Genomic DNA, 12,191 nt, shown 5'->3' with positions numbered 1-12,191 from the left:
TATCGGGTGTAATGTGGTATTAAAGTTTTACTTTAAGATGGATAAAGCATGACGAATCCAAATAACCAGACCAACGGTGCCAGCTTGGAGGATTGCCACACGAATTTCTTCGCTCTGGTAAGCCAAGTTAGCTTTTGTAGGATAGCCTAGTTTTGTAATACCATTCGGATCGCATACCACCGCATAATAAACAACATAAGAGCCTTTTATGGATATAAAACAGTATGCCACGGTTCGAACGATATGAAAAGTCGAGGGACAACAAGCCCGAAGACTGTTTTTATGAAAATAACCAAAACCGAACGCAAGGGGACTGTTTATATAAACTAGGCGTTGTGTCATGGCATGCGTATTTATCGTTATTTTACCTTCTAAAAATCAAAATCGTCACATTTACTCTTTTTATATATTCTTTATTTCACCAGAGGCTTTTTTATTTATCGGGTTTTTTCTTTAATTTCATCCATTTGTACATGGTTTAACCGCAAAATAGGAATTGTCATTTCTATAGCCTTGAAACACAACTTCTCTTCCAAAACCTTAACACATTTTTCTCTCTTGCTTCTCTCTCTCTCTTTCATTTTTTTTCCGAAATCAGATAACGGACGACAAAAGTTTTTTTTATTTTATTTTCGCCTGTTATTCGAGTGAATATTATTACGCCAGAATGAAAGTGACTTCCACAGGACTGACATTTTCATTTCAAGTAAATTCAAAAAGCTAAAAAACAAGTTACAATACAGTGTTGTTGGTTTTTTTAATGCAAAAACGGACAAAAAAAAATATTAAAAATTGCCAAAAATTATATCCAACGGCGTATTTTTCTGTGCTAGTCTCAAAGGAACTTTCTCGACTTTTACCATTAGATTTACAGTTATGTTCACTCTAGTTTTGTACTCGTTACGTTTCTCCTTTATTAATTTTTAAAAACAGATTCTCTAGTGATTTTTTTTTGGAAGGTTTTGATTTTAATTTTTTTATGAAAACTATCGATTACCTCGAGAAAAGTTAATAGATTGTTTTTTGTTTTTTTTAAAAGGATACGTTTAATTGAGTTAAAACTCAGAACCGTATCGCTTTTCCACTTTTTGTTTTCGCGAAAAGTGGGCCTCGTTTTCTCAATGAATGGCACAAATTAAAAAAAAATCCAAATCCAATTTTGGGAACGTTTTCAGTTGTACCGTTTTCTCGGCTTGGAAAGGATAGTAAAAACGTTCATCAACGGTTTCTTTCTGTCCCTTATGAAACAGGTCATTGACTTGAAACAGCACAATTGAAAGAAACATTCAGGTACATTCCTTGACATAAGAGTTTCCCTCTTGTTTTTAACGAGTACGAATTTGTTTTTCCGTTTTCTCCCAATTGGCCCTTAAGAGAAATAAACAATTTTCTCTTTTTTATTGAAAGTTTTCATTTGGATTTTTGAAAAATATTTCTCAAACTATTAGCAGAATTATCGCGGCATGATCTGCTCGATTAATTTTCTCCCTCTCTAAATTTTAAAACGATCTGATCCAATTGTAATAAGTAATAATTACAGAAAGGTCCGGTCACACTATAAAACGTGACCAAAGATAAAAATAACCGACACAAATGTTTACAGTAAGATTTCTGTCGATTTTATTCCATACTCAAGTCTCATTTCAAAGGATTTGTTAACCAGTTAAACCCTTACGGTTATGCTGATAATGGCAGATCGCAGATAATTGCAATTAATGGCGTACGGTTTGATTTAACAAATTATCCCTGTGTTGTGATAAATCAATCGAGTTGTATCGTCTTTATAAATTAATTTATTTTTGTTTTCTATCATCCTTTAGTCTCATTTCAAAAAATAAAATTAGACCAGTTAAAACATTACTGCTATGCTGATACTGACAGATCGCAGATGATTGCCATAATGTCGCACGGTTTGATTTAGTAAATTATAATTTCACTTGTTTTTTATAAATCAATACAGGTGTCTGTTTATCAAAATTTATTTATTTTGACTATTCTACCAGCCTTCAGACTCATTTCAAAACGTATTTTTTTACGGTTATGCTGATAATGGCACATCTCATATGATTGCCATTAATGTCGTACGGTTTGATTTAATAAATTATAATTGCACCTGTATTGATAAATCTTTCTAGATGTATCGTTTAAAAAAATATTTATTTTGACTATTCTACCAGCCTTCAAATTCATTTTTTTACAAGTTAAACCCTTACGGTAATGCTGATAATAGCAGATCTCAGATAATCTCAGTTCATGGCGTGCCGTTTTTGATGTGATTTAATTCCTTGTTTTATGAAAATCAATCAAGTTGTATAGTCTTTAAAAATTAATTTATTTGGACTGTTTTTGTTTTCTATCGTTCTTTAGTCTCATTTAGAAAACAGAAGAAAAAATTGACCAGTTAAAACCTTGCGGTTATGCTGATAATGGCTGATCTCAGACGATTGCCATTAATGTCGGTTTGATTTAATAAATTATAATTTTACTTGTGTTTTTACAAATCAATTCAGATGTGCATCGTTTATCAAAATTTATTTCTTTTGACTGTTTTTGTTTTCTACCAGCCTTCAGGTTCATTACAAAGTGTTTATTGAACCAGTTAAAAAAAAAAAAAAAAACCTTCCGGTTGTGCTGATAATGGCTGATCTCAAATGATTGGAATTAGTGGTGTACAGTTTCATTTAATAAATTATAATTTTACTTGTGTTTTGATCAACACATCAAGATGTCGTTTTTAAATTTATTTTGATAGTTTTTTTTTTCTACCAACTTTCAATCACATTTCAAATTTTTTTGAACCAGTTAAAATCTTACGGTTATGCTATGTTGATAATGACGAGATCTGAAATAATTGCAATTAATGGCGTACAGTTTGATTTAATAATTTATATTTGTAATTGACTGTAATAAATCATTAGAGAAGTATTGAAGTTTGAAAGAAGTTTATAAAAATTAATTTGATTCTAGCCTTTTTGTTTATTTTTCTACAACTCTCTTACAACTTATCAATTTATACTCCGAGATGATTCTGTTCCCCTGTGCAAACGTAAAAATTCGAAAGTGCAACGTCTTGCGTATGGAAAGATTTCCATTTGTAAAACCATACACCGGACAGTGCCCCTGGCTCGAAAACGATCCAAGTGCCCTCGCTCCTGCTTATTTATCCTGTATCATCTAGTTACGAGCCTAAACACGACTTTAAAAAAAAATCGTACCTCGGGGCACTTGAATGCAAATAAAACAAACCCAGTCTTCGACTAGGTCGACTTTCGAACGATTTTTATCGTTTCTTTCTCCAGTCAAGGTTAATTTAACGAGGCACTGCCGTTAAGACGGTGATACCTTCATCGTGATGAGGGATGAAGACTCGCGGTCACTCACACTTCCCGTCCGGTTGATGACAATGTCATCGAACCTTCATTTATTCCTACTCATCTCTTTATAGAACTTAATTTAAATAGTGTTGGTTAGATTAAACATTTCGCTTTTTTTTTTAGGTATAAAATAATGTGTTTTGTTTTCTTTTCCTGGTTTGGGTTCTTGTCAGGAAGTACACCTCAGAGGAAGAATTTTTTCAATTTACGAATAATAGAATCATTTAGTAGAAATAACTTGTAATAAAAAAACAGAGGGCTGATAATGTACTTCACAATCCAAAATCTCTTATTTACATTAATTTTCTTTTCCTATTTTTGGAAGCTTGTCATGAAGTACAAAGCGCAGGAAGTTTTTTTCTTTTCAGTTTCTGACAAATCTAATCAATTAGTAGAAATAGTTTGTAAAAAATGAGTTCTGATAATGTGCTTCACAATCCAAAATCTCTTACTTTCATTAATTTTCTTTTCCTATGTTTTGGAAGCTTGTCATGAAGTACAGCGCGCAGGAAGTTTTTTTCTTTTCAATTTCTGACAAATCCAATCAATTAGTAGAAATAGTTGGTAAGAAATGAGTGCTGATAATGTGCTTCACAATCCAAAATCTCTTATTTTCATTAATTTTCTTTTCCTATGTTTTGGAAGATTGTCATGAAGTACAACGCTCAGGAAGTTTTTTTCTTTTCAATTTCTGACAAACCCAATCAATTAGTTGAAATAGTTTGTAGATAATGAGGGGGCCATAATGTATTCACAATCCAAAATCTCTCTGTTCTAATTGATTTTCTTTTGTTCTGGTTTTGGAGCTTGTAGAGGGAGATTTTTTCTATTTTTGAAAACCCAAATTATTTATCTTCAGATAGTTAGCAAATCATTCAAAAACTTTGTTTTGTGTGCTTGTCACAAAGTGCGCTGTAGAGGGATTGAGTCGTTTTGACCAATTTCTTAAATATCTAATGGTTAGTCACAATATTGTGTAAAAACAGTGGAAGTGGGACATGACAAGTTTAGCAAATTTTATTCTCATTAATTTTTGTTTCGAGCCCTCCTCGCACACCTAAAATTTTATGACAAAGAAATAGTCAATCTAGGCATTGTGTTTATTTAACCGTCTAGCTATTCTGTCTCTGTTAATTGTACTATTTAAACAGATGTATAACAAATACCTGTGTTTGAAAAGAGTTTAGATAATTTACATAAAAAATTTCAAAAAGGACCTACGTCAATTTGATGATTCAACTAGTCCCATTTTACTACTTTTTCTTATACATTTTTTTTTTAAACTTGTACATCAGCTCGTAATGATGATTAACAATCAAATTTACTTGACCTATGTTTCAAGCTTAAGTTCTTTTCTAAGTTGATAAATTGAATTGGACTTTAAACTGTTTTGCAACAGGATCCATGGGATGTTAAAAAAATAAAAAAAAAAGTGAGAAGCATACTACATATTATATAGATTTGTATATTATATAGATGTATTAGTGGATATTAAAGGCAGGCGAATGAAGAGAGGGTGAAAGAAATGAAAATTGGACGAGAGGGTCACATAGAGAGAAAGACAGAGAGAGTGGTAAATTGATTGATCATAAGTTAGAGAGCGAGTGAATGGGTGTGAGAGAGGGACAGACATAAGGAGAGAGCTGGATTGATAAAACTAGGGAAAAACCATTAATAAGACCTCATTAAATATAAAAAAACATATAATTTCTCCTAGGATGTAAAATCATATTCTCTTTAGTATATTACATCTTTTCATTATATTTAATGATACGACATAATTTTAATTTAAATGAAATTTATTGTTCATAATGGAAAATATCTTCGTGCAAGAATTTGATTTACAATAATGAAACGTTGTCGTTATAGAAAACATAATAGAAATCAAGGTCTAACACATTTAATGAATTTTTGCAATAAACTGTTTCGTTTTATTGTCATTTCTTACTCATTTTCGTCATATTTTTATTTACGCTGGAACTTTAAGTTAGGATGCTTTTTAAAAATATGCTTTCAACGTAGCAACATTGCAACAAAGCTTATTAAGTATCAAAGAGTGGAATGTCAAATGATTTGACAAAACCAACTTTGAACATATTCATTAACAGGTTATTTAAACATTGGTGAATGAACTTTGCGTCATAAGTCTTACATGTAACATATTATCATAGCATTTTTTACATAATGAACAATTCCAGGGTTTCATTGCATTGGTTATACTGTTATTTTATTTTTATACCCAATTAATTTTTATATTATGATCGGTTTCCTTTTTACGAGGTGGGTATTAAACGAAAGGATCGACTCCATTCACATTGAACCTAAGAATTTCCAACCTTCAAATTCACTTTGTTTTCTATTATTTCCTTTGATAAAATTAATGGACACGTGTCTTTCTTCATAAATTTGTACTTTGATTTAATTGTACTACTACAATATGTCTTTATGACTTAATATATATAGGTACAATGTATACTCTTTGGTGATATGTATAACAAATAGAAAGACATTCCTTATGATCTCTGAGGGGGGATGAACATGTGTTTGTCAGGAATATCAACAGGTCAAGCTGCCTTTTTGTCGAACCGGAACAACAGGGTAATCCAAAGCCTGGGATTCCGCCTGGGAAAATTGATGAGCTAACGTATTCCATGTTATTTAGTAGTACCACAGGTACCTGATTCGTCGAGGAATTCGTTTAGTTGACCCAGTTGCTACGGTCGTGTTGTAGGTGCCGAAACACTTTCCCCTGCTGAGTATCACTTCACTCGTCAACAAGTGTGTCGGGGTTTCCTCCTCTTTACAGAATCTACACACACCGTGTTGGTTAATGGAGATCTTTCTCAGAGGCCCATTGAGCCAGCCCCGTTAGAAACCTGTTAATATTCTGAGCCTCTTCCTGTTTCCTTCGACGCATCGTGCAATTTATTTAGCCAATTTGTTTAATTCTTTGTTGTAATTATTTTGATCAGAGCTTCGATAGTCGCTTCGTTTTGTATCCTCTGTTTTGATTGATTACATTGATTGTTTTGATTTAGTACATTGATTACATAATTGCATGAACACAGGCTTGAAAGATATCGGTCTTTACGCACATGGGCTATGAGTACTTGACGAACCTTCTTGCGTCCTTGGTCGATCGGTTCACCAACAGGTGCTTTCTTTAGCCAGGTTTTTGTTCCACAAGTCCCACCCTATTTTGGTGCTGGAATGGATTTAAAGCTTGTATAAAATTAAAATACCTTATTCGTGCTATCTAGTGAGTTATAAATAAATGTTTGAGGTTGAGATTATTTAATTTTTTTTCTGTATTTTTATCATTTGGTAGAGAGGGAGGGATTAGCCCTATGTTCTCTATATTTGGTGTTGAGTGGTCTCACCTTTATGGTTAATTTTCTTGCTATCTTTCTGCACAACATTAATCCTGACTTCCTTATAGTAGTGCCAGTGTATTCTTTGTGAATTAATGCCTATAATTTAAGTAAGATATTTGGTTGAATAATTCAGCCCGATTTGCTTAATGTTGGCCATTGTCGTATTCTTAAAGAAGACCACTATAGTCTAGTTTTTTTTATTGAAAGGCCAACAGCTTCTAGGGATGATATTTCTTCAACCCGATGCTGTAATAGCTACAACCTCCATCATCTACGGCAAGAATCCGTATTTTCAGCGGCAAAGTAGTACCTCAGGCAGGGTGTCGGTAGCCTCCAAGGTTTTGGCGTTAACACGGCGCTCATTTCTGTAAGGTCCCGGGTTCGAATCCAGCAGCCGACATACGTACAAATGGGCTTTTTTCAAAAATATAACCTCGTAAGATGGAAAACTAGTTATCTATTTTCGAGGGAGGGATCATATCCAAGAATTTCAACATTGGTTGACATTTCCCACAAACCTTGCAAGATAAATTTTCAAACGAATGAAAATTGTCCCTTATAATTTCGTTAGGGACAAAGACCAACTTTTTTTTTTAAATCAGCATGTCTATGCTTGCTGCTGTTGGATCAGTATTGGGTGTTGTATAATTGCACGTCATCAATTAAATGTTTGCATTCTCATTCCATAAAATCACCCGATGTCCCGGAACCCGTTTAAAAATAGCATTTGCGGGTTTCAACGTATCAATCAAATGAGAATGTCCTGAACCACGAGTAGCTTTGAGAATGGGGACCCGATTGATTAGGAGGGCTGATAGCTAGTCAGTACAAATTGCCAGCAAATAGAGGCTTTAATATTTTTTAAAGGAGCGTAAACAAATTGTAAATCCACACCACCTAGCTTAGTTTTTCGAATAATGCCATAAACACGACTACCACTAGTGTTGTGCATCAGGATGAGAAACATTGAGTATTGGTCACTATGATTTTATGTTGGCAGTTTCCTATCATTCTGGTCTGTCAGACACTTTTCAGGCTTTTGAACATTGGTGGGTCAGTTCAATTTCACACTACCAGTAGGAACCCTCAAAGCAATACAAACAAGCTTGAAATTACTCCATGAAAACCCCAACAAACTCTGCACGAAAAATGTCACGATAATGCAAATCGAGAGCAACTAAACGAAATAACAAACAACTAAACAAAACAGAGACTTAATCTATCAAAGATAACACCGTCACACCTTCCAGCTTCCCAGACGAAAATATTAAATGGACACGGGTAAAGAAACAAAAATCACACAAACCCACCAGTGAAGATGGCGGGACGCGTCAAACAGACCAAACCAGCACGAATAGGTCGAACAAAATGAACCGGAAACCACTAAGCTCACCCCACATTCCTCAAAAAGAATGTTAAGTTAAAACAGGGAATATTCTAAATGGTTGTGAAATAAAGTAACTTACGTGTCTTAACTCTTGATCATTATCTCCTAACGAACATTAATTGAGTACAGTGATATGCCCAATCCTTTTATATTGCGGTAGTTGAAAACGTATATACAGGGCACTTACAGAGTTAATGGGCACGTTAAATCCTGAATATTTAGAGATCCTACTTGCTGCGGTTTTGCATAGTATTGTAATGTAGTATGTCTATATATAATGTGCTAATAATTTGTTTTGTTTCAGACCGACCTATGCGGCATAAAATGGCGTAAAGTTGTCTGGGGGGAATGGGGCGATTGCGGAGACGACGTCCTGGAGGACCCGGTGCTGGCCTCTTACGTCAGGTGCCTTTCTGCAGACATCCTCTGCGTCTGGAGAAGGGTCTCCGCACCGCCGACACCCCCAAGGTCAGATGTCCTGTTCGACCAGCTGGGCATAGCAGCACCTCCTCCGCCCCCCAACCATCCACCACTGGCACTCCACACGGCCAAAGAGCTTTGGATATTCTGGTACGGTGAAGAGCCAGACTTGTCCGCCCTCGTCTCACCCGAGCTCCTGTCATCCGGTAAGAACTTTATTTTAATTTTATTAGGTTTTAAAATGGTTTATTAGGTATTAAACAGTGACTACTGTATGAAAAGCTGCACTGCCATAACCATTATCAATTCTTTTTATTACACCATAATTAAATCATCTTAATTCGTCCAGACTAACATGTAACAATATAAATCAAAACAAATTTTTTAAAATAAATATTTTGATTGTTTGGAAGCCTGGTCAAGAAATAGTGAAAGGCTACATTTTGGCATTGATGCCATCATGGTCATGTTTTTATTAAACCTTAATTAAATCATTTTTGAATTTATCAGACTAGCTTATCCCAATTTAAATAAAAAACAATTTTTTAATAAATATTTTGATTGTTTGGAAGTAAAGTCAACATGTAGTGAAGCACGTTTTGTGTCATGATCATGAATTTCATAAAGTAGACCACTAAGTAGGCCAAAAAGGCAAACAAATATTAAAACAAACAAAAACCAGGAGGGGAAAAAGGAAAATTTTGTTTAGTTTTTTTCAGTAGTTTATGCTTTATTTTATTATTAGTGTTTTTTCTTCTTTTGAAAATGGCGGTACCCCCTGTACTGGACCATTCGCTATTTCTCATTGTTTGCCCCATTTTGTTAAAATAAAAATGGTTCAATTTTGATTGTTTTTATTTTATAAGTTGAAGATTGAAAAGTACCTTTCTTAATTAATTTGTTTATTTATTAAACGCCCCTTTGTGTTAGACCCACCCAAACGACCTACCGACGAGGAATCGCGCAGAAACGCCTCCAAAACGTTTTTTGCACATTCTACAGAACCCTGGAATGCCGACAGATTTATTCCCAAATCACCTGTTACACAAATCTTAACGACCGAAAAGCAAGTGGTCGTATGTGAGAGTAGTATTTTTCCTGTTTTCAAAGTATGTTGAGGTTGTTTGGCAACGCCGCGGCCCCAGGAGCCCCCTCCTCCTTCTTATGACCACCTATGTTCATTCTTCACCAGTAGTGGCACTGTACCTGGTCCTCCTAGATTTTTTTTTCCACGCCACGTCCATAATCCCGATCCATTTCTACTTGTTGCTCCAGATGGACGCTGACTTCCGCATATGAATTCGGAAAATCACTAGTTTGTTTTTTAACCATTTGTTTCCATCTATTTTGGTATGGGATTTCTGTTATCTTTTCTGTTAAAGAGATTACCCCGAGTTTCAACACTCAAACGGTTGGGGACTATCAGTGACCTCTTAACTTTATTTACTTGTTCAATGTGAGAAAAACACAAAACCTTATTACACTCGACTGAAATAAAAACTCGTTAACACTCTTTACTATATCCTTTTATTTATATACTTTTATTAATTATCATAATCTACGAGATAAATTTTGTTGGAGATAAAGCGCAGAAAAACAAAATGTAGACAAGTAAACCAATAAGTAAAATAGTGTTTAACCGGTTGTATTATTATTTTTTATTTTTTTTTTTTAATCGGACGACGACGAAGACGACTCGTGCAGAGCGGATATCCCAGATGTTGTCTGTATCGAGCAGCCTGTAAGTAAGGTGGCCCATATTGTGTTTGATGTGGGCCTACCCTCCTTGTTACCATGCCAACGACAGCCTACACTTCTTCTCTTCCACCCCGCGCTGCTTCTGTATTCACCCCCTCCCGTGAAGTCGGGATGTTCGCTTAAAGAAAATTTACTTATTCTCCGGGATCCATTTCCAGGATGGGCTTCACCCCTGTGACCTAACAGTTGGATCGTCCACAAAACTGCAACTGTTGAATTGCCTAAGTCCCTAAGTTAAAGAACAAAGTATGTTGTTTTATGGTTGACTTTTGGCCAACATAAAACAGTCACTTTTCATTTAAGGGATAAAACAATAAAAAAAGCTCTTTATGTACCTTTACATTGCAACAGCTTGGACAACGTTTTGGGAATGGCTTGAACGAGCCTCCTTTAAAAATTCTCCCTCTTCAACCTATCAAACCTATTCCTATGGGAAATAAAATATCTACGTTTTACTCAGTTTTATTTGTTTTATAATCATTCAAACTGTTAAACCCCTCCCTCTTGTCATCATGAGCAGGCATTGTCCTCAATTCGGCCATACCTGCCTCCTCAAGTGTGATATCTAGAACACGTGTCTGAATGGATAAAATGCCAGAGTTTGACCTAGAGGCGTACGATGCGACATGAAAGTACACAATATTATAAAAATGTTTTGACATGGAAGAAGCCTAGGGGTGTCTGTGTCGTATTATGGTACTTCTGGGAGATAAGTAAATTTCTTCTATGTTTAATTTTATATATATTCTACTTCCAGGGTTAAAATTGATGTTAAAAATATAAAACTGAAATTGCTTATTGGATAGTTATTAAAATTTAACACGTTTAAAATGGGTCACTTACCTCGACCTTATCTAATGGGAAAATTGGCCTCCTTTCAATATATTTATCTAAGGAATCCTTCTTCGGAAACTTCTCTTTGTTTGATGATTTTTTTCATTAGTTGAAATTTGAAAGTATATTTGACAAAAAATATTTATGATGTTGCAAATTTCCATTGTTATTTTTCATGTTAAGAAATTAGTATATTACGTCTCCGACTAAATTTTATGATTTTTTGTTTGCTTACAATCATGCTATCTAGCAGGCCAATTCTCTTCCATTTTTTCTTAAAGGATTTTTTTTTTAAAGTAGTATTTTGTACACCACTTGCTACGTTTTCTAGGTCAAATTTGAAACTAATACATTGTAAACAATTTTTGACAATTCCAGTTATGTGTGAATTGCGAGAAAATTTAGGTCAATTCTCGTGATGGGATTTTAATTTTATATATTGCAAAATGCCCGAAAGGATTTCTTGACCGATATAATTTATTTAAGTGAATTAAAGGTATTCACTTGTAATGCAGTCATATTTTGGGAAATTTCCCCCTACAACGGCGTAAATCGTCCAATACCATAGTAAGACGATTACACCGTGTATCATCCAGCACGAAGTGCAAGTATCGTAACGAGTTGGGCTTGTTGCAGAATTCGTTACATTTGCATGCACGTGTATTATACAAGATTTTATCTAAGAAACCTGGGATAAAACATCTTTTCCCCTGCCTTACCTTATCCCCTGTTGCAATGCGCGACTTGATTATTTTTCACTCCGAGTAGCAAGATGTACGAAATGTAAAATTCTGCAATAACGAAGAATGTGTAAACTGAAATACCAGCCTTATAATTCGGAATTGATCTTTTCATTTGTCATGACAAGCGTAGAGAAATCATTTATACCGATATTTTCGGCAGACCGAGGTCTGGTCTGTCCTCCCGATTGAGGTCTGGTCTGTCCTCCCGATTGAGGTTAGGGTCCAGGGCTATCGAGAGTGCATCAAAACGTCATCCAAGAGCTCACTCATCCAATATTGAATAATGCTTTTCATTCCAACA

At 34.7% G+C, this 12,191-nt stretch overlaps 1 protein-coding gene across 2 annotated transcripts in view; it reads left to right on the top strand.

Annotated features, from left to right (window-relative positions):
* Window positions 1-31: 31 nt before the first annotated feature.
* The window catches only part of LOC106661399 (mediator of RNA polymerase II transcription subunit 13), a 37,524-nt gene continuing 25,364 nt past the window's right edge, over window positions 32-12,191 (top strand). For both annotated transcript variants that reach the window (XM_014384752.2, XM_014384751.2), the window contains exons 1-2: window positions 32-117; window positions 8,440-8,761. In XM_014384752.2, coding sequence (XP_014240238.1) covers window positions 49-117; window positions 8,440-8,761 — 391 coding nt within the window. In that variant the 5' untranslated portion in view covers window positions 32-48. The remainder of the gene's footprint in view (window positions 118-8,439; window positions 8,762-12,191) is intronic.

Source organism: Cimex lectularius, unplaced genomic scaffold (genome assembly GCF_000648675.2).
Source record: "Cimex lectularius strain Harlan isolate CLEC.00 unplaced genomic scaffold, Clec_2.1 scaffold16, whole genome shotgun sequence".
NCBI classification, from domain to species: domain Eukaryota; kingdom Metazoa; phylum Arthropoda; class Insecta; order Hemiptera; family Cimicidae; genus Cimex; species Cimex lectularius.
Note: the sequence above shows the minus strand (reverse complement) of the source record. Positions and strands in the feature narration are given on the sequence as shown.